At 44.6% G+C, this 22,249-nt stretch overlaps 8 protein-coding genes and 1 non-coding gene across 9 annotated transcripts; 6 read left to right on the top strand and 3 right to left on the bottom strand.

Annotated features, from left to right (window-relative positions):
- Window positions 1-120: 120 nt before the first annotated feature.
- Window positions 121-202, top strand: PICMEDRAFT_t139. The gene has a single exon. It is a non-coding gene; the product is annotated as a tRNA-Ser (tRNA).
- Window positions 203-682: 480 nt separating this feature from the next.
- PICMEDRAFT_74373 (hypothetical protein) lies at window positions 683-2,308 on the top strand (the record flags this gene model as incomplete). The annotated part of the gene is made up of 1 exon (XM_019164752.1): window positions 683-2,308. One exon carries the CDS (start codon window positions 683-685, stop codon window positions 2,306-2,308), a length of 1,626 nt encoding a protein of 541 aa, XP_019015774.1.
- An 8,523-nt stretch (window positions 2,309-10,831) lies between these two features.
- Window positions 10,832-11,503, top strand: PICMEDRAFT_27008 (hypothetical protein; the record flags this gene model as incomplete). Its single annotated transcript, XM_019162473.1, has 1 exon — window positions 10,832-11,503. A coding segment is annotated over one exon (672 nt), but the record flags the coding sequence as incomplete, so codon positions are not given.
- Window positions 11,504-11,796: 293 nt separating this feature from the next.
- On the top strand, window positions 11,797-12,111 carry PICMEDRAFT_13327 (hypothetical protein; the record flags this gene model as incomplete). Its single annotated transcript, XM_019160043.1, has 1 exon — window positions 11,797-12,111. The coding sequence occupies one exon, from the start codon at window positions 11,797-11,799 to the stop codon at window positions 12,109-12,111; it is 315 nt and encodes a 104-aa protein (XP_019015772.1).
- A 3,135-nt stretch (window positions 12,112-15,246) lies between these two features.
- On the bottom strand, window positions 15,247-15,909 carry PICMEDRAFT_13325 (hypothetical protein; the record flags this gene model as incomplete). Its single annotated transcript, XM_019160042.1, has 1 exon — window positions 15,247-15,909. The coding sequence occupies one exon, from the start codon at window positions 15,907-15,909 to the stop codon at window positions 15,247-15,249; it is 663 nt and encodes a 220-aa protein (XP_019015771.1).
- Window positions 15,910-16,155: 246 nt separating this feature from the next.
- Window positions 16,156-18,525, bottom strand: PICMEDRAFT_18063 (hypothetical protein). Its single transcript, XM_019161864.1, has one exon. It carries the CDS (start codon window positions 18,049-18,051, stop codon window positions 16,606-16,608), a length of 1,446 nt encoding a protein of 481 aa, XP_019015770.1. The 5' UTR covers window positions 18,052-18,525; the 3' UTR covers window positions 16,156-16,605.
- On the top strand, window positions 18,119-18,926 carry PICMEDRAFT_174776 (hypothetical protein). The gene has a single exon (XM_019161618.1). The coding sequence runs from the start codon at window positions 18,290-18,292 to the stop codon at window positions 18,755-18,757; it is 468 nt and encodes a 155-aa protein (XP_019015769.1). The 5' UTR covers window positions 18,119-18,289; the 3' UTR covers window positions 18,758-18,926.
- On the bottom strand, window positions 18,834-20,362 carry PICMEDRAFT_18062 (hypothetical protein). Its single transcript, XM_019161863.1, has one exon. The coding sequence runs from the start codon at window positions 20,301-20,303 to the stop codon at window positions 19,095-19,097; it is 1,209 nt and encodes a 402-aa protein (XP_019015768.1). The 5' UTR covers window positions 20,304-20,362; the 3' UTR covers window positions 18,834-19,094.
- Window positions 20,363-21,265: 903 nt separating this feature from the next.
- On the top strand, window positions 21,266-22,153 carry PICMEDRAFT_74365 (hypothetical protein; the record flags this gene model as incomplete). The annotated part of the gene is made up of 1 exon (XM_019164751.1): window positions 21,266-22,153. The coding sequence occupies one exon, from the start codon at window positions 21,266-21,268 to the stop codon at window positions 22,151-22,153; it is 888 nt and encodes a 295-aa protein (XP_019015767.1).
- Between the last annotated feature and the right edge of the window lie 96 nt (window positions 22,154-22,249).

Here is a 22,249-nt window from a genome sequence, read left to right as displayed (position 1 = left end):
ATCTTTGGGCTTCTCCAGCAAAGGATCACGTGATCCGGCGCAAGCAAAAAAATCCTAAAATGGCACGTGACATTTGATCTTCCGAAGTGTCCACGCGGGAGGGAAACCAACTCGTAAATTGGCAATTTGTCCGAGTGGTTAAGGAGAAAGATTAGAAATCTTTTGGGCTTTGCCCGCGCAGGTTCGAATCCTGCAGTTGTCGTTTTATCCGTTATTTTTTCATTTTCGCGCCCTTTTTTGCTGCATGTGAAAAAAAACAAGCGAGTTGCCAAAAAGCAAGCGCTTTTTTTTTCCTCACTCTATTTTCCTCGTCTGCTTCTCCGTCTTGTCCCATCTGCGACCCGTCAGTGGCTCTCCCTTCCGGTCTTCTGACTGGTTCTGGGGTTAATCTAAACGCCCTGCTTAGCTTACGTCTCCGCAGGACCCGATCTAAGCAGACACACATTCTTCGCGCAGACCGCTGCACAGAGACGAACAGGTAGAGAGCATCCACGCACTCACAGGACCTATAGCCAAGCAAGTGGATCTGATCAATACCTATCTACCACCCTATCCGTATCGCACCACCAGAGCCGTGCGCATCAGAAGACGCTCCCGTACCCACACAGCGACACAAACGGTACCGCACCGTCTCCTAGATACCACTGCCTTGTTCTGAATCTCCACAGGACCACCCGCCACGATGTCGGACAACGAATCGTCACCCTCCTCGTCCTACTGCTTGTTGTCGAATGGGAACCTCCATTTCCTCCCCTACTCGAACTCGAAGAACGACCAGGCGACATACCAGCACTACCCGTTGTACAGCACGTTCCTAAACAACAAAACGGTGTCGTCCTTCGACTCCTGCGCCAGCGCCACCAACAACAACGCCGGTGCCAGCGGTACCCAACACCACAACCACAACAGTAGCAATCTCACCAAACAGGCCGCCAACACCAGCCGGCTACTCAATCTATTGGAGAACTACAAGTCGCATGCAATCTACTTGCCCGACCACTATATACCCTTGGAGGAAGACGGCGACCAGAAGGAGAAGATCAAGTCGTTGCTGCTGAAGATCTTCAACCATTGGAACACCGACGAGGGACAAATACAGATCAAAAAGCTAACAGGAGGCATCACCAACATGCTGCTCGAATGCACATACACGAGCGACCGCACCAACGATACAGAGAAAGTCTTGGTGAGAACCTACGGGAACGGAACAGACCTCATAATAGACAGAGATCGGGAGTTCGTCTCCCATCTCGTGCTCAACTCCCTCAACCTTGCCCCCTCGATCCATGCCCGTTTCGGCAACGGCCTGGTATACGGGTACATAGAGGGCCGTTCTCTCAAGTTCGAGGAGTTGTCTAATACAGGAGTATACCCGCTCATCGCCTCCAAGCTCGCTTGTTTGCATAAATTGACAGACGTTCACACGATAGACGAATCCCTTTATAAGCTCAAACAGAAGTTTCAGTTGGGCTCTTCACATTCCTCATCCAACCCGTCGCCGGTTTCCTCTCCATCGCCCTCTCCAGCCCCTTCCTCCTTTACAACATACTCCCAAACAAACATATGGTCCGTGTTGTCGGACTGGGTCCAAAAGCTACCTCACATACCTGCCATGGAAAATCTATGTCTCCAAAATAAAGACATCATTGCAGACTCAAACCGAACTGGAAATTCCACTCTTGTGAAAATCCTCTCCGACGAAATAAGCTGGTTGAAGCAGGAAATAGACAATCTATCGGTAACAGTGACCTCCCACAATGACCTTTTGTCAGGCAACATCATAATACCTTCCTCGTTAGACCTCGATTCTTCCCAAGAAAACTTCATACGTTCGGCTGAAAAGTTTGATTCGAATCCTCTCTCTTTCATAGATTACGAATACATGATGCCTGCACCTCGTGCGTTTGACATAGCAAACCATTTCATGGAATGGCAAGGATTTGATTGCGATAAGTCAAAAGTGCCCCAATTTAAGTACAATCCACAAACGAATAACTACGAAAATGAAACAGTTTTCAAATGGTGTCAATATTATATACCCGCCTTCCATGCTTCAAACCCAGACTTGAACCCTTACTACTCAAGCAATTTCCATCCTTCCAACAACAAAGCAATTGGTGACAACACAATACAGCAACTGGTCAATGAAATAGCTTATCATTACGGAATGCCAGGTCTATACTGGGGGATATGGGCAGGAATTCAAAGTGAAATCTCTCTCATAGATTTCGACTATTCCAGTTACTCTTGTGAGAGATTAGTTGAGTATTGGAACTGGAAACGGACTTATCTCTCAAATAGGAGTTGAAAGAAGGTAGCATAGCAGAGCAGAGCGGTCTGAGTCAAGCCAATATTAAGAAATTCCGATTATTATCCTTATATATACTACATATCCATCTTTATAAAAGATTGTAGATCTACCTCTATAGAAAAATTTTCCTACTCATTTCGTGAGATCGTCAATGACAAACTTCAAAATGTTGCTTCTTCTGATCAAACGACTCTCTCGATCAAGACGTTTCACACCCTTTACGTTACCCCTTGTACTCCCCCCACCTAAACTCAAGTTGAAGCTCTCATCATTCAGGCTAGTGTTGGCGTCGTCGCCGACTTTGTTCTCCCCAACAGTGGCAGTGGCAGTGGCACCATGCTTCAAAAAGTCCATCTCATAGGCAACTTTCTCATCTTCCTCTTTTAAATTGTAGCACCACCCATTTGACTCGATCATATCCATAAACCCTTCAAATTGCTCTGCACCTTTTAAAAGCTTTTTGCTTCCAAAAATAATCAACTTACATTTTGCTCGAGTCATGGCAACGTTAACCCGTCTCCATTCCTTTAGCAAATCTCCAATAACCTCGCTTCGAACTAATGATATTATAATCACATCCTTATCACGTCCTTGGAATCGATCAGCAGTTAAAATCTCGATATCTTTATATTTTGCCAATGAAACAAAAAAGTGCCTTAGTTGTGCCTTGTAGAAAGACATAACACCAATATTTTCTTGTTCAATTCCACCCATCAACATTACCTTGATCAAAATGGTAATCAGTTTAGCTTCACCAGGATTTTGAACTTTGTCTCCAACACTGACCTCGTGAAGCGAGGGAATTGCATCCTCGTTGACAAAAATAACTCTTCTTTTCGGGTCCAACATATCTTTGATGCATGTACCGTCAATGGGTAAACTGTCCAGGTAAGGGATATTCAACATTTTGGTAGCCACTTCTTTTGAACCACACTTGAGTCGTCCATCATAAATCAGCTCGTTTGATAATGACATGATATCAGAGCACATTCTGTATTGATGTGTCAATTCAATCACACTAGATGGATGTGCCTCACTCAAAATCTTAAAAAGTGATCGATCAAGGCCTTCTTGCTTAGCTTCAGGATGAAGAACGAGAGGGGGCAATTGATAGTGATCTCCGACCAAAATGAATTTATCAGAAAATGCAATTGGCCCAAGTACAACCGGTAAAGTCACTTGCGATGCTTCATCAATTATACAGTAGTCAAACCTTTTACCGGTACCAAAAACAACATCATTTAAACCTAAGCAGGTAGCTGCCACAATTTGACAGTCATTCACGATATCTTGGAACTCAGACTTATCGTTAATGCTATTGTCAAACTCTTCGTTGTATAGTGAATAAGACTTTACAATTGGGCTTATTCTAGCAGGAGATCCGACTCTTAATAGCGGTAACTTTTGTTTTCGACTCTCAGCATTTTTAATGAGTTTCTCACATATATTATCGACAGCCGAGTGTGTGTAAGATGAAATCAACACGGTCATACCACTTTCTACTATACTGTCAACAATACTACTGATTACAGTAGTCTTTCCAGTGCCGGGCATCCCAAGAATCAAACAGTAGTCTTCGATCCTAGCAGCAATTTCAACCGCCCTAATCTGGTCCTCATTTAGCTTAAGCCTAGCAATATCGTAATCAAATTCACGCGTTTTACTAAACTTGGGCTCTTTTAATTCAACGATCAACTCTCGACTTTTGGAGTCACCTTCAGGAAGAAATAAGTTGAGTAGATTAAATCTTGCCATTGCCATACCATGAAACATTTGATCTTTATCAATTCGAAAACTTTTGGAAGTAATATATTTACTCAAAGGCTGTGACAATTGTGATGTTCTATTCCCATCATTTTGACTGGAAGTTCTCAAAACTGATCTGAATGTCTGATTATTTTTTGCATCAAAATCAGCCATTCGAACTGCAGAATTTGACCAATTCCGATCCGTTATTATAACAATAACATCGGACCTGAGCAGCTTAATCTGACCATAAGCTAGCCCAAACATTGAATTCTCGTCACTCAAAATTACTCGGTCATTTTTAGCTAGCTGACTTGACGTTAATGGTGGATATACTGTAGTATCTCTTTCAAACATGTAGACAAATTGATCTTTCACGGCACTGAAATCGCAATTGACTACTTTCAAATGCCCAACACAGTTTCCTCCATTGGCTTCCCTAAAATCAGCAGTACTTCGCCATAAATCTGTTTTAGCAAAGCTCATTAAGCCTTCTTCCTTTGTAATCAATTTATCCCAGTGTTCATAATATTCCTTGTACAACGGTTTGCTCAAATGGGAGGTGATTTTTTCATACATCTCAGTTTCTATTCCACTTTCATGAGCTACCCCGTTCTCTGTCAATTTGTTGAGCACCATGCAGGGTTCGAGATTGAAACATCTTTCACAAGATGCACGTTGAAGGATCGGAGGGAGTTCTGTGACTGCATACACTAAATACTGGGCCAACTCATTTCTAATGTTTATCAACAATTTAAAATCATTGTACTTGAGGGCATTAAGATAACACTGGTGTAGTTTGGTATACACCAACGAAGTATAGAAACAGTCCACATCATACCTTTGTTTGATAAGTAAGGTATACAAAGAAACCTGAGCTCTGTTAGAAAGGTACTCACGTCCTGTTTTTATCTCAAGCGGAATGACATACTTTCCGCCGTCCTTCAGCTTTGCTTCAATAACAACATCGATGATACCTTTAATACCAAATATTGGTGAAACAATACTTTCCTCTATATCTAGAACGTTTGTTGTTTTGTATTCTGTATTTTGGCTTCCTTTGTTACCGGAGGTTGTGACACTAGGTGTGATATAATCAGTTATCCACTCTTTAATATATGAAAAATGTTCCATAATCATGCTCTTTATTTCTTGTCTATTTTTGCTAGCAGCATAAATTTCAATGATGTGAGAATCAAGTTGCTGTTCAATTAATTCTTCGGCAAAATCTAAATCTACGTTTTTATGCATCAAACATTTTTGAAATAGATGATGTGTAATGTTACCAATAATGAATGGAATTGAGATAATACCTGGTCCGTTGAATTTTTGGCTTATAATCGAGCGCCTTTTACACTCTACAGCATCTGCAATTCTTGTCGAGGACAAGAGTGTATCCGGATGCCAGATCAAAAGATTGTGATCTTTATCAACCAATTGAAAATTATCAGTTGGGTTGGAAAGGATAATATGAACTACATCATTAACTTTGAACTCTAAAGATGTCCAATGATCCCTAACCAAAACATTTACCAGTTCATCACTTGCTGTCAAACAATTTAACACATACTGTTTTTTGACACAAGTATCATTTTTATAGACTCCCTCATGCACATTTTTTATTTGCAACCTTTTCATTGTCTCAAAATTAAGAGCACACTTGGCCAGGTTCTCGTTTTCTCCATATAGTTGAAAGGGTTTGTTTTTATTATTTTTCTGATCTTCATCATCTTTGGTCATCATTCCTTTATACTTGGAGGCTGGATATACGTTTGAAGAACTGCCCTTGAATTCAGACTCTATAGAAATAGTATTTTCAGTTTTTTTTGTAATTTCCGTTTCAATCACATCAGTTACGTCAGTCTGATCTGTGTTAGGTCTTCTATTCCTTACCTGAGGCTGAGTCAGCCCTAGCTCAATCTTTTCTATGAGATCGTCATCATCATCACTGAAACTGTCATCTGTGCCTGAGCTAGAGTCTAAATTATTATCAAACCGTATTGTGGCAGGAATAGCTTGTGTCGCATTCACTAAAAGGTCATTCATATCAATATCGTCACTGAATGTGTCTGATTTGTCCTCTTCTTCAACTTTCAAATTCCTAGTACCTCCATTATTGATGCTTTGATCTCTACTATTTCCGGCTGCAGCGAATTTGCTGACATCGCCTTCTGTCACTGGTTCATCAGGTTTTACAATTTTTTCAAGTAAAAAAGTCGGGGTTGAAGAAATATTCAAATCTTCTTTGGAAGGAGCAGGAAAAGACGTCATTAACTTCGATCCAATTTGTATTAGCATGTCTGAAAGATCAACTTTATCGTCATTCTGAGCTATACTGCTTCTCAAACTCTCTTTGCAATTTTCTCTCGTTATGGAGTCGATTATGCTATCATTCAATGAATTTTTAGTGGCAACGATTTGAGTTGTGAGTGATCGACGCTTACTTTCCTGCTTCTTCCCACTCACTGTTTGCGAATCAGAGATGCACCTACTGAAAAGCGGCTTTTTATGTAGCCTTGCTGGGCTTCCACCGTATTTGGCAATCAATGTTTTCAGTTCTGGATCTAACAGAGTATCGGGCAGATCCTTTAGTTGAGAGTCTTTATCCAGCTTCAAAGGTGAGGATAGTATCTTGGAGCCGCTGGGGTTAGTTTCATCACCGCCTGCATTTGAATTAGCTTGTTGCAGTCCTATGGTTGCGTTCTGCTTAGAGCGTGGGGTCGTGATCCAAAATATGCCGTCGTCGGAGCTAGGCCTTGTTCTGAATATCGTCGGGGTGGTTACGGAAACAACTTTCTCCGCAGCCTTGGTGGTAATGGGAGAGTCAATATTGAAGTCCTGACTCGATCGTATGAGCTTGAAAGGAGATGAGTCGTTGTTGATAGAAAGGTCCGAATCTTCTTTTATTTCGATGATTCCAGAGAACTTTTTCGAGGTATCTGAGCTCTTGGTTAGATCCCGCATGCTTTTCAATTCCGCAATTGACATAGCTTTCTTCTTGTTATTGGTGATCTTCTCCATTGTATCTAGAATCCCTGTGTTGCCAAACTTTCTGGCTTTGGATCTTATTGAAGACGCTGCAGTTTTCAGCTTATTAGCTGTCTCATTTTCCTCATTTTTATCCTGAGCTGGGAGAATGCCGTCTTTTCCGCCGGGGTTGGCTTTCACACGCTTCGTAGGTCGTTCGTCTGTGCGACCCATTTCCATTCAGCGTGTATCTACCGCAAGATCACTTGGACTTGCACGGACACCACCATGGGAGGCGAAAAGTGCAGATCCATGTTCCCTTTTCTTCTTCACTATGGCGTATTCTTACTGTTTCAAACTACGCGTCTCCTTTTTTTTCAGTGCCCTTATTCATTCTCCTTCTTTATCTGAGCCTTTATTCATGCACTCTTTGCTGAACTACATGAAGTCATTCTTTCCTGAGACAGCCTGACTATTCTTACAGCACTAAAGTAGCTAATGCGTATTTATAAACTCTAAAAACTCATCTCGGAGAGGAATACTATCCTTCAACGTGTATTTTTTCAAAATTCCAGAGGCTATCAAACTCGGTCCTAACCACTCGGCTTTTAATTTCTACAATTCCTGTTGACAGCAGCTCTATTGACTCTTTGGAAAGCTGATATATCTTTGTCGTTCTTCCAGCTGCCCCCTCATCGACGTTCTCCTTCTTTTATTTGACTTGAGATGAGCCGTGTGAATAGTACGAGCCGCCAAGCTGGACGACGGTCGACGGAAAATGGGTCTGCGCCCTTTTAGGAAAGCAGGGAATGCGGGACAGAGAAGGAGGAAGAGGGAGGGTGAGCGGAAGGTGGAGGGGGGAGATTGATGTGTATCAGAAATGTGCTGTGCACAGGCTTCTTGTTTGGATTGCCGAAGGTAGCATTATTCTTTCCGAGCTTGTTTACAGGATCCAGTAAGTCAGGATTCATCAATTGCGTTGATACAATTTCAAGTAGTGACGCTTCTTTGCCCCTGCGATCTGCCACTGCCACCCATATATACGCATTCGAGCTATAGGTTTTGTTAAACGAACACTATCTACCCAGCTATCTACCCAATCAGCTACACTACTCTTGTTACTTTACGCATTCAAGATCCTTCCAGCAGGAGACAATATTTATCTCAATTGACTCAAACAACATGTCTGTCCCTTATAGTGCAATTGCCAGATATCCGTACGAGCCGGATCCAGAAAACGCCAGCGATGATTTGCCGTTACAGGTAGACCAGATTATCACTGTGTCCGAGGTGGTCGACGACGACTGGCTGTTTGGATCTTACAACAATGATTCGGGCCAGACTGTGAGTGGATACTTTCCAAAATCTTTTGTTGAGCCTTATTCCTTGCCGGGTGCTGCTTCTCCGGTTCTCGAACAGGCGCCAAGCGCAGCATCAGCTCCTGCGGCCCATACTCCAGCAGAGCCGGAACCCGCACTTCAAACGAGTTCAGTATCAGCAGAGCATGCGAAGGAAACACATACGGAAGTGCCACAGGAAACAGCCGCTGATACTGGTGAACCTGACTTGGGAAGTATAGATCCGAAGCTGAAAGATATTGAAAAAAACATTGTCCATGAGCCTGAGAATTTTAAAAACAAGTTGCAGTCTTTCAACGTTTCATCAACTCCACTAATGCCAATGGGAAAACCAAAGGAGGAGAGTTTCACAAGAAAACCTTTTTCTGCGGCTGAACACCGTACATCTTATGTTCCGCCATCTTTGGGCACTTCCAAAACAGTCAGAAAAGAGGAGAAGAAACCAGACGTCATCTCTGCCGACATAACGTCTGAGTCTTCCAAAGTTGAGGAAGAAGAAGGCCCAAGGATGACATTAAAAGAGCGTATGAAGCTATTGCAACAACAACAAGAAGAGGAGCAAAAATCTATTCAAGCCGCTCTGAAAAGAAAAGAGGAAAGAAAGAAGGCCAAACAGGTTCACCGCCATGGTACAGAAGGTCTTCCTAATGCATTCCAACCCGAGAATTTCGAGCAAAATGAAATTGCTGATGCAAAAAGTTTGAGCACCAAACAAAGTGTGGATTCCGATAGTGATGAAGAATTTGAAACACTCGATCCAAACACCCCACACGCTCCACACGTTTTGCCAGATGCAAAGATAAAACCGGTCATTCCTGGACAAAATAGAACAGCCCAAGAGGAGATAGCTACTGAAGGCGCAGAGAGCTCCGAAAATGGAGATGACGGCGACAACAATGACAACGATCATGACAATAATGATGAAGATGACGATGACGATGACGATGACGATGAAGATGACGATGACGATGACGACGACGATGAAGAGGACGAGGAAGATGAAGAGGAATTGAGGAAAAGGAGATTAGCCGAACGTATGGCGAAGTTATCTCGTGGTATGGGCATGATGGGCATGATGGGCATGATGGGCGCCCCGGTACCAGCAGCTCCAACGACCACAAAGAAGTCGAAGAAATCCAAGAAAGAGAAAAAACCTGCCGAGGATGACTTGGACGGTGTTCCGGAGGCAATTCCTATATTACCGATGGCCGCACCGTCCGTTCCGATCTCCAAGGGATTGCCTGGTGTAGCAAATGATAGGATTTCACTCCATGGCGTAGAAACGAGCAGCTCTCATTCAGCGGTTCCAACTTCAGCACATGAGGCCCTGGGGTCAGACCAATCCTCTGAAGATGAAGATGAAGCTTTCCAGGATACCGTTGAATCGACGACGACGACTAGTCCTTCTAAGGTTGCGCCTCCAACCGTGCCAACTGAAAGACATCCGCTTAGACCAAATTTTGGTATTCCAACTTCACCAGTATCGGCCACTATGGATATCGCCTCTCCCACTTCTCCTACTAGTGCACCACCCATCCCAGGTTCTGTTGCGTCAGCATTCACGAGCCCTATCAATCATCCCCATGGTGCTCCAATACCTCCTACTGCGACTCACGCTCCTACCACACCAATTCCACCTATTCCTTCAAGTAGAGCACCTACGGTTCGTGAGGCTCCTCCTCCGCCACCAATCACATCTCCGCCTTTATATGAGTCTGAAGATGAAGTTAGTAGCCCAACTCAGGCAGCTCCTCCGATACCTAATGCCCAACATACAATGCCACATACAATGCCACATACAGCTCCCTCATCACGCCCACCTATGCCACCTCCGGCCACGACTACAACTACACATACCGGCCCATCAGTAACGACAGGTGCACCACCTCCAGTTCCAGGAGCTTTTCCTACTATCCCTTCGCCAACAGAGATTGCAAGTATCCCACCACCGTCGCATGCTCAAGCACCAGCACCAGCACCAGCACCAGCACCAGCACCAGCACCAGCACCAGCACCAGCACCAGCACCAGCACCAGCACCAGCACCAGCACCAGCACCAGCACCAGCACCAGCACCAGCACCAGTACCAACCCCAGGCCCAACTTCAAATGCAGATAATCTCTCTCGCCACTCTTCCACGAGAGCACCACCCATACCTCCACTTGGTGCACCTTCTGTTCCAACTGCACCTTCTACAGCAGCTCCACCAATACCGGGTGCAGCCAAACGACATACCACAATGGGACACGCTCCTCCTCCCCCACCACCCCCTACTGATGCTGTACCAGTTGTCCCTCAATCTCAGGAAAGAACTTCATACGATAATTTCGAATCCTCAGCAATCCACAGACAGTTTACTAGGTCTTCAATGGAAACCACTAATTCTGCTACTGTGTCAGCAGAGGAGCTACCAATCAAGGTTCCATCTTCATCTTCAGCCTCTGAATACTGGTGGACTACAGAATCTCTTCCTCCACAATTGACCAAGACAGAAACATACTTCGAAGTTGATTCTACAGATGTCCATAAGAGAGGTGGAAAGCTTATCAAGTATCTGATTTATTACGTTTTGGATGCTCACCTTACTTGTATCACTATAGAATTGGCTTACGATACTAGTGAACCCGAAAGGTTACTGTTTTTCCATGAGACCAAGGAAAAAAGTAAAAGTGACAGGAGAAAACTTGTGGAAGAATACACCAAGTATGGTCCTCTTGCTTATAATACCGCGGTCAAGAGCCTGAACAAATCTTACAACGGAGATTACGTGAATTTCATTTTTTCAAATCTTCCCAAAAATGTTTTGCATCCTATTGCAAACAAGACTTTTGGTGCTGTTGTTTACCGTAACAATAATGGTGAGACAAAATCATTTGATGATATCCGTCCAGGTGACATCCTAGTTTTGGTGAACGCTGTTTTTGAAGGTCATGGCATTAAAGAAGTCGGATTCGGTAAACCGCATGTGGCTTTGATTACGAGTTTTGATGTGGAGAAGAACAGAATTAAAGTTATTGAGCAGACAGATGGCGTTATCCAGCAAGGTAGATATAAACTTAAAAATATGAAGTCTGGCAAGTTGAGAGCCTTCAGAATCGTCGGACGTGATTATGTCAATTGGTAAAAGACAATTCCCGGAAAGGGATTTTTGATGGTTTTTAATTCTTTGTCCTTTATATTATCCCATTCTTTTCCCCCCATTTTTGATGTTTTATATATTTACGAAGAAAACAACTTTTGTTACAGTAAAATACCACAAGACACACTTTGAAGTTCACGTGATCGCGGCTCTTCCTCTCGTACTGGTGGAAAAAGCATATCGACTTCTCGGAGAAACAATTGCAGTGGATAGGCCTTTTATTTAAGATCTTTATTACGATACTAGAAAATACACGAACAGGTAATCGGGAAGCCATGTTTCGAATAGCAAGACGTTTCAATAGCACATATACTCGTCTCAAGTTTTTCACCAAGCCTGATTGCATGCTTTGTTACGAGGCCAAAACCGTACTTGAAAGTGCACTAAAGGACGTGAGGCCGGAGATGCGTGATTGCATATCCGAGGTTGAGAACATTGACATCACTTTGCCAGAAAACAAAGATTGGTTTGCCAGCTACAGATACGATATTCCAGTTCTTCATGTTGAACGTGAGAAGTTCAAGAAAGTGGTGTTCATGCACAAATTCGATCACGAGGAGATTGTAGAGGAACTAGACCAGGAGCTCTAATAAAGTCCTAACAAAATTGCTAACATCTTATATCTATCATAATCTTTACATATGTAATTTTCTATTACTCTACATTTGGTTTTGAATCACGAGGTTTTCCTTTATATAGCACAGAATAGAATCACCACCCAGGTTTGAGTATTGTTCCAAGTTTGTCAATTGCTTCAAACTCATTAAATATGTCCAAATCTTGCAGTATGTTTTTTGTCAAGTCCTGTTGTTTCTTTTCTCTCAAAGACTGCGATGACCTTGTTGATGATTGGGAGGAACTAATCAATTTTCTTTTAGGCTTGGTAATTTTAGTATTGAGACTTGGCTTTTTAGCCTTTGGCTTGATAGGTTCTTTCTCCTTCGAAGTTTCTAACTTTTTCTCTGCCTTCTTTTTCGCTACCGCTTTCTTTGTCTCTATCTCTTTATTTTGTTCTAGCTTGACCTTGACTTCTGGAGTTACCAACTCTTTAGTTTCTTCCTGTTTTACTACGGTACTGGTTCTAGATTCAGGGAAAAGCTTTCTGGGGTTGGCCTTGCAAAGTTTCTCATAATCTCCTGCTAGTTTTTCAAAATCTTTTTTTAGTTTTGTAATCTCGTCATCCCTTTTTCTAGTGTTTTGCTCCGCCATTTGCTTTGTTTTGTTAAGATCTTCTTGGCAGCCAGCCAAACTTTTCTCTTTTGCTGCCATTGATTTCTTGAGATCGTAAATGTAAGTTTCTTTCTCGTTGAATGAAGTTCTCATCATATCAACATCTGCGTTGGAGACACCAAGTTCATTACTAGTTTCATTTAGGCTCAGCATCAATTCTATGACCTTCTTAGATTCCTCATCATGAACTTGCTTCAACTTATTTAACTCCTTGATATTGGCTTCATTTGATTCATTTGAGCTATTTAGCTTATTTTGTAGTGCAACTCTCTCTGTTTCCATCATCTCACAAGTTTTTTCAAAAGCCCCAAGCCTTTGCTGTAAAGAATCAACTTTCTTCTTCTCTTGATTAAAGAGACTTATATTTTTCTTCTCAACTTGTTTAGCTAGTTCTTTAGATGATTTCATCTTGTTCTCATAATCTTTGATAGTAGTTATATAAGTCTCACTTAGCTTTGCAACCTCATTACTGAACTTTTCTTTCTCATTTTGCAAATCATTCATGACAGAAAGTTGGTTATTGGTCAACTCTGCGTTCTCTCTGTTCAATTCTGAAATCTTTTTGGTCAAATTTCCAATTTCTTCTACTTTAGTTTCCAACCTAACGTTTAGCACTGTTATCTGCTTGTCTTTTCTGGTGTTTCCATCTACTAATTTCTTGTTTTCAATATGTAATAAGGAAAGTTCTTTTTCATTTTTTAGATTTTTGTCTATAGTCTCCACTATTTTGGTAGAGAAACATTCTAGGTCTTGCGACGTACATTTTTCATTTAATTTTTGTAAGATTGCACCAAAGTTGTTATTCGAATTTGTTACAATACTCTTGTCAATCAATGACAAAGTTGGTACTAGTTCTTCTTTGAGACTAGTAGCTTTTTCACCGGAGTCTAGTATAGAACATTTGATAGTTTCGGTTTCGGCACCCAGGTTAGCAAACCTCAGAGCAAGATCGTTAAAATTATCATCTAAACTTGATTTTAATTTCTTCAATGAGTCTGAGTTTACAGAGTTCATTGAACTCAATTTTGTGTTGAAATCACTAGTAAATTAATATAAGGTTAATAGTTAGTATGACGTGCATGCTGAAAAAGATAATGAGATTAACATGTATAGTTTTCACAAACCTTACGAACTCTACCCATGTAGTTCTAAACTCAGCTCTTTGATCTAAAATGGATTTGATAAGTTGATTATTTTCACTAGTGCCCTTGAATAGTTCTGATTCGTACTTTTTGGATAGCCCTGTCAGCTCCTTACTTAAATGCGAGTTTTTTATTTTCTCTTCTGACAATCTGCCGGCCAAATTATTGGCTTTTTGATCTAAATTTGCAATACGTTGATCTTTTTGAGAAATTTTACTTTCATTCAACGAAATTTGGGTTTTCAAGTTTGAGACTAACGTTTTTAAAGAGTATAAGAACTCATGTTCTTTGAGTATGCTCTCTTTGGTTTTCTTCAAATCCTCAACTAATACATCCTTTTTTTTACTTGACTCTACAAATTTTACCTTCAAGTCCTTCAAAAGAGCATTAGAATTTTCAACGGTGCACTTAAATTTGAAAACTTGATGTTTCAAAAGGCTAACATATTCATTTTTTTCTTTGAGATTACTAGCAATGTCTTCGTTTTCAAGCTTTAAGGTTTTAAGTTCTTTTTGAAGATTTTTATTTTTCTCATTCAAATGAGATATAGTATTTAAAAGATACTCCAGCGAAATGTTGTCCATTTTATTGCTAATCTCCTTATTGACATTCAATGTTTCCTCCTCTGGGTAAGGTCGATGATTATAGTCTTGGTCATCATCATTGTTAAGGGTATTGGATGTTTCACCAACATTGTCGGAGCCACTGTAGATATCCTGGTCTAGGTCCCGGACTTCTGTTATCTCGACATCATCATCTTCATCCATAGAATTGTTTTCAATCCTAAGATTCGAATGGATGAGAGAGTTATTATCAGTCTTATCAATCTTAGATTCGTCATTTTCACAGTCGTCGGTCTGTTCCTCTTGCAATAAATTGACTTCAGGAGCCACTTTTTTGGAACCACCGATACTTGTGCCTTCAAGTTTTAGCGCTTCATTGAACGGTTTAACTACGAGTGAGTTGCTTTTATGCTTACTGCTCAGCTTCTCGAAATTGATTTTACTATTGCTCGTCACGGCCTGAAATAAAGGTTTGTTATTTCTGGTAGCAAACAAATTTGAGTCTCTGAAAAAGCTCGACATTGTCTACACCAAATTTGTGATTATTATTATGAATATATGTATACAACTGTCTGGCGCCTAAAAAGTTGACTTTTGAATCAATGAAAAAAAGAGAGAAAGAGAGAAGACAATGGAGGGCAAAAATAGCCTATGAAAAAATGACATGAGATTTGCCATTTGAGGAAAGCAGTGGGGGGCTCAACAGCATTGCTCGCCTTTCTATCTTTGATGCCTTGTAAATTTTCTGTGTCATTGCTTCGCATAATCACATCATGATGAAAACGTTTCTTCAGATGGTTGGCAGCATTATGCTCTGAGGTTCCAGTTTGACATGAACCTTGCTCCAATGTCGTAGGTACTCGTGAAATCCGTGGCCTTTTTCGCCTATAGCGAAGGCTGCATTGCAGTTTGGATACGGGCAGAAAAAGCCACTTGTTTCAAACCAATGATTTCGTACCCACTTGTAACAAAAGTAGCCAGTGTCAGGCATTTTGCAGATAGCTCCGTTGGGATGAATACCATGAGTGTTTATCATGTGGCCTCTGTACCTAGAATTATTCCTTTCGTAAAAATTGGAGTCCCAATTTTCATCATACATGGTGCAGTATTTGCAGAATCCGGGGTGATCCTTTTTCGTCTTTTTGCCGTTAACGAACTCATCTTCAATCTTGCATCTAGTGATTTGAGGGTCATATATTCTGTCTTTGTTATCAACGTTTTCCTCATATATATAGTCGTTATCGCAGTGGTAGACCACATTGTCGATAGTAAAACCGTTTGGCTGATTGTAGAGCTGAAACTGCTGTAGTTTCCTTATAAAATTGCACGGTCTATTGTAGCAAAAATAGCAAGTATCTGAAATTTTTTGGCAGTATTCACAGAGGAAGAAAGGAAATGGTGCAACTTTGAACTTCTCCGGTTGTGTGACATAATTATTGGATGCGGTATCCATTGCATTGATCTTGTTTTAAATTTTAGCAAAAGAATATCGAATTAGCTAGAAAGCTATAGACGGAAGTTTCATAGTCTAACTGAGAATTATAAAATCGTTTTCATTGTGAAAAAGGTATAACTTACCCACTTAGAAAGGCCAAGATTGATTTGATTAGCAATAATTTTGGCCATCGGATACTGGCAGAAAATGAAGGGGGTGTGAAAGAGGAAGCAGATAACGAAGCAGAGAAGTGAGTATAACGATATAATTTTTTGCGCAGATGATGCTGTAGTATATTATCCAATATATTTGTGACTAAATTATGAAAGAGCTTCATATATATACATACATGTATACATTATAAGTTGTTGGGACAGAAAAAGAAAGTAAACACAAAGCAGTAGAGGCAGAATTCGGCTAACAAAAAAAACACAAATTCATGCGATTGGAACATTTTAATATGAAAGTAAATTCAAAAAGAAAAAAGAAAAAGAAAGAGTAAAAGAAATAAAAACAGGAACAAGAACAAGTAAAAGGAAACAAAATTGAAAGACTGAATCTTTCAAACGGAATTTAAATGTAATATAGTAGTGAATTGTAAACGGGTAGTATATTAGTATAATTCGAGGTTGTACAGGTTTGGCGAAGTTAGTGGAAAGCTAGTTAGCTAAAGAGAAAAGAGAAATCATTGATTTGAACGACAACTCTTTTTCCTTAGATCGATACTTGAGTACCACTTGTTGATGCCCAACCGTTAACAGTGGAAGCGGAAAGAGAGGAACCGAATGTAGTATCATCGTCTAAGACGACAATGGAAATGTTACCGTCTTGGAAGACAACGGCAGCTTTCATTGTAGAACCATAAGGTCTGGAGAAGTAGTCAGAAGTACCACCACCACCGTAACTACCGGTGGAACCTTGACCGTCATGGAGATGACTGATCAACTTATCGGAGCCTGCGGACAAGATTTCAAAGATATCAAACTCACCACAACCAGTAGACCAACAAGAACAAGCTGAGTTACCGTATTGAAGGGTTCTTGGGATCTTAGCGTTCAGCATCCAGATGGCTGGCATGTCACCGTTGAAAGAGGAACCTGAATTGGAAGGCATTTGGAATTCAAATACAAACACCTTTTCTGCACCTGCGAAACCATGGTGGGCAGGTATATCGGAACGGTAGTAGCCACAGTCACTAATGGAAGAATCTGAACATAGGGAGGAGTGGAAGATCATGAATTCGACGTCGGAATCGATGGTGACGTCGCCTAAGGCTTGAGCAGAGGCGGCACCGTTGACACCATCGGAAGCACAGTAAGAAAGGGAGTTACCGAAACATGAAGACCACGTTCCTGAGCCTGCAGAACCACCCTTACTGTTCAGGAAAACCAGTCCGTCGGCTGATCCTGGGGTGAAGTAGGAAGATCTGACCCAGTCACCACCACTACCAGAAGAAGGTGATGAGGATGAGGATGAGGATGAGGATGCAGAAGGGGAAGCACCGGTAGTGGATCCAGAAGAAACAAAAGTGGCTGTATTTGGACCCGGAGCATATGATTGAGAAAGGGTAGAGGTCAAAAGAGTTGTGCCGGAGCTGGAAGCCGGTCCATATAATGGGGCTGGTTGGCCAGTTGGTGCGGTAGAAGAAGAAGGTCCTGCGGGGTTAATGTTCTGGCCGGCTGGAACAGTCTCTGTAACGTATTCGTACTCGATGACAGGAGCTCTCTTGTGTCTGTGGTGGATGTGTTTGGTGGTGACACATGGTGCTGCATCGGAGGAAGCGTCGGCAACAGGAGCATCTGCAGCAGCAGCAGCGGCGTCGGCGTCAGAGAAGTCTCTCTTGGCCATCTTGGAAGAGGCAGGGTAGTAGACACCAAACTGGGCCAACTTGATAGGGCCTCTGAAGTGGATAGAAAGCTCTTCGTCTAATGGGGAGAGAGTACCTGAGAAGGATTTTGGAGAGGAGGAGCACTGGCAAGTGGTTTCGTCCATGTTGGTGACGTCGTTGTAGGACCCGGAGAAGCCGACGTTTTGGTATTGGACGGCGGAGACCGAGTTACAGTAGTAGTTGCCGCCGATGTACTGGCAGCCGGCGTCGACGGTGGATGTGGACACCAACGCTGTGGCGATGGAGTACAAAAGGGAAGTTGAGAATCTCATGGAGATGGACTATAAGGAATGACTGATCTTGTTTCTGTTTCAACGACGGTTTGGCGGGTTATTAAAGAAAGTATTAAGTTAGTTGGTTGTCGACAGATGAAGATGGGATAGCGAACAAGTGCAATGTTCACTTCTGTTGCTGGTTTGCGCTTGTGCAGGTGTTAAGGAAAGACTGGGGTTAGTTGTGTTGCTCGACAAAAGCAAGCTATCTGAGCAGACGAGACGAGACGAGTAGCGGATGTGTCACGGTGGAGCTGAAGAGCAGTGTAAGGCAGGCAGGAGGGGCTTAACCAGGGGAGGGGCGGGCAAAGGAGGAAAGGAGACGAAGGGAAGGAGAGGCAAGCACGGACGAGGGAACAGGGGTCGACGGGAGGAGGGAAAGAGGCCGCCGGGCACAGAGACACACAGACAGAAAGCCGGGAAAAGAAAAGAAACGACCCAGCCTGCGGCCCTGCTCCGTGCACGAGCTGAAACGACACGGGGCAGCCAGCCTGCAGGCATACCGGCCTCACTCCCAGCATTCCCGGACCACCACAGGAGCAGCCTCTCCAGGGGAGAAGAGCACCCTGCCGGGCCCCCCGTCTGCTGCAGAAAGTGGGCAGAAAACCACAACAACAACAAAAGCCTCGACGACGCCCGCAGCAACCGTAGCAACAATACCATGCCAGATGCCGCTGTTACGAAGGACAATGTAGCACTTCCTTGACGCAGCTGCAACAGACACGCTTCAAGGCCTGAAACGGCGTCGCGACAATGCCGAAACGGTCCCAGGTGGCTGGGCCCTCGGGGGGCGCGCGCGCAGCGGGGCGTGCGCTCTTTGTTTTCTGCTGGACGGCGCGGGCTGCGACTTGAAGCCGGAGCAAGCGCGTGCCTTCCTCTTCGGGGGCGTTGTCAACACCGGGGGAGAAAAGGAGGAAAAACAAAAAAAGGACGATCGACTGAAAACGACGGGACGGGTCGATCGACCTGGAGCAAAGCCGAAAAGGGAAGTAAAGATATACACAGATAGGCATATACACGGGATATAGGATGTAGAGGAGGAATCACTGGTTGTTCTGTCTGAAAACACGGTGCTTGAAGTGCTGGACAAAGGCGAGCGGGTGGCTGAGGTCACCGTGGATGGCGTCGTCCGGAAGCTCGTCGTCGTGGTCGGCGCCGGCCCCGAAGGAGTTGACGGGAAGAACAAGCACGTCGCTGACGAGCTTGGGGACGTCCATCTTGGTGAAGTCCTTCCAGGTGACCTGGGAAAAGATGCCGCTCAAAACGTAGTCGTTGAAGTAGCGGAAAATGACGTCGGTGAAGAGCCCGTCACCGGTCCAGTTCATCACGTCGAGGAGGAACTCGTCCTCGTTCTCGTTGCGGATGTGGAGGTCTCCGTCCCGCATCTTGTCGAGCGTGATGTCTGTGATGGCGGCAATGATCTCGCGCAAGATGGGGTGCCCCGGCTTGGCCTGCACGACCCAGTTGGCGAACTGGAGCCGACGCGTGTAGTACTTGCGCCAGTCCTTGTCGATGGGGTCGCTCTCGATGCCGATGATCATGCCCAACTCGCTCGGGTCGACGTTCTCCGGGATCCAGTTGGGAATGGGCTGCAGCGGGTTGGTGTCCACGTCCGCATACACGCCACCCTTGGCAAAGAGAATCAAGTACCTGAAGAAGTCTGCCCGCAGGAGCACGTGCGGCAACGCGTTGTACACCCTCACCACCTCCGGGATGCCCATGTAAAGGTACCGGATGATCGCGTTCGACGTGTCGTCGTTGAAGAACTCGTGCACAAACCCTGGGTTCTTGATCGCCCACTGCTCCTCGCCCCGCTTATACTCCTTGTCGAACTTGTCGTCGTTCAACCCGTACTTCCACGTCTGCCAGATGTACGCCGGGAACTTCTGGTTCTGGTCGTACGGGTACACAAACGCAAGCTTCTCCCGCAGCGTCAAGTCCGGCGACGGCTTTTTGAGCTCGTTGAGCTGTCTCTCGAGCTTGCTCTTGTCTTCCTCGAGCTGCGACAACCGCTTCTCCTGCTGCTCGAGCAATTTCTCCGCAATCTCGTCCAGCTTCTGCGACAGCTCCATCTGGTCGTTCAGCCGCAACCCAAAGAGGTTCGACGACGCATCCTGCTTTCCACCAGCCCCTTCCTCCGCCGACACCTCCCCCCGGCTGCTCGTCCGGGACAGCTTCCCGAAGAACACAATCACAATCAGCACAGAGAGCGTCACTATCACCGCCTGCCTCACTTTTGTAGTCATCTGCATCTTGCTGCAGTGGTATTCCTCTAGGTCTCAGTCGTAGACTCTGCTGCAGGTTTGCTGGCGTCTGTGCCCGGCTCTTCTTTATTCTGCCTTTCATCCCTGTGCAACGCCGCCAACGTCTTTTGCGATGGTTGAGCCTCAGCAATTTTCGCAACTCTCGCTGCGACGATTTTCTCGGCCAGCAAATTCGAGCAATGAATGTCTGCCTGCTACACTGTACCCCTCTGCTACTCCTACATACCGTAATGTCTGCGAGACGTTGCGTCTTCACCCTCCCCCAATGACTTCTTCTGCCATGTATATACGGCGACTCTACAAAGAAGGAACTGACGGCCAGCGGTCCGAGCACACACTGTATACATGTGCGCATGTTCCCGCTTCGGGCATCTGCCCTCATCCGAACCCCGAATACCCCCTAAAAATACAAACCAGCTGCCATTTACCCAGGGGCCCCACCAGATGTGAGCGCCTGACAAACCAGTGCTGTCCTGAAGTGTCAGCTTCCCGACGTGGCAGCACTCTTTGACGGGAGAACTCTTTTCCTCGGAATTTCCACCTCGCTTACGCTTATCTCCTTCGGCGCCTTGCTCAATCTAGGCCTCTCTTTCTTCCTTTGTTACGTGCTTCCTACATACCACACCGCATTCGCAACGGGAACAGTAGGCAATCATTTGCTTGCTCCTTACGGATCGCCCCTGCCCTATCTCCCAAAGCTGGCTGCCTCTCAGCTGCGAGCGAAGTCGTCTCTTTTCGGCAGGAGTACCCGAACGGATCGAGGGTGCTGAAAGATAACAGATAACGGCCTTTCGAGCGATAACGGCTATCAGCGTGTAGTGCCTCTGGGCGTCTTTCTTTATATACATAGGTGCCACTACTTCTGCGAGACCACTCCTACTGCTGCAGCTGCTGTTTCTGCCGTTGCTTCTGCAGCCTTTAGTACCGTTGACGCCCCCACATCACACATAATGATACAGAGAATCGACGTCAAGGAGCCTGTCGAGAGCTTTGTGAAGGCCCTCGAGCAGGACGGCCTGGTTGTCGTGCGGAACTTCGCCAGCGCCGACGACCTGGTTCAATCTCTGCAAGAGGTGCAACCGTACCTCGACGCAGACAAGCCGTGGGAGGGAAAGCTCTTCCCGCCGGAGACTAAACGCTGCTTCCGTCTTATTGGCAGGTCCAAGACGGTCCGGGAGAAGTTCTTCAGCCACCCACTCTACCAGCAGGTAAGCGAGCACTTCCTTGCCCGCACGACGACCAACTACTACGACGACACACCCACCACCTACACGACCCACCCGTTGCTCTCCATGTCGATGACGATGGCGATTGGTCCTGGCGCCAAGGCGCAGCGCATCCACAGGGACGAGAAGAACCACCATGCCACGCACGTAAAGTCCGAAACCTATGTCATGGGCAACGACCTCCTTGTTGGTCTCATGGTGCCTACATGTGCCACCACTATCGAGAACGGAGCCACACAGGTCATCCCGGGCTCCCATCTGTGGGGCGACCACAGACCGCCGTATCGTGACGAGCTTGTCAGTGCCGAGCTCGACCGGGGGGACGCAGTCCTCCTTCTTGGTAGTCTCTACCACTGTGGTGCTAACAACTACTCCACCCAGATCCGGCCTATGCATATCATGTTTCAGTGTCCGGGTGTATACCGCCAGGAGGAGATCCCTTGGCTCTCGTACGACGTGCAGGACGTGAAGACGTACTCTCCGCTTGTACAGCAACGACTCGGCTACGTTTCAAGTGCTCCGAACCTAGGCTGGGTCGACCTCAAGAGTCCCGACTTCCTGCTCCGTGAGGAGGGCGACGAGGTTGGCCACAAGGATCTCGACGAAGCGTAGAATCATGTATTGTACTGTGTCCACTTTCCCTGTCTAGCTGTATACTCTAACCGCTGCTTTCCCGGAGCTGGGCCGTGACTGGGCCTCCCCTCTCCC

This window comes from Pichia membranifaciens (genome assembly GCF_001661235.1).
Source record: "Pichia membranifaciens NRRL Y-2026 unplaced genomic scaffold PICMEscaffold_6, whole genome shotgun sequence".
Lineage (NCBI taxonomy): Eukaryota > Fungi > Ascomycota > Pichiomycetes > Pichiales > Pichiaceae > Pichia > Pichia membranifaciens.
This window is presented reverse-complemented; position numbering and strand designations above follow the sequence as displayed.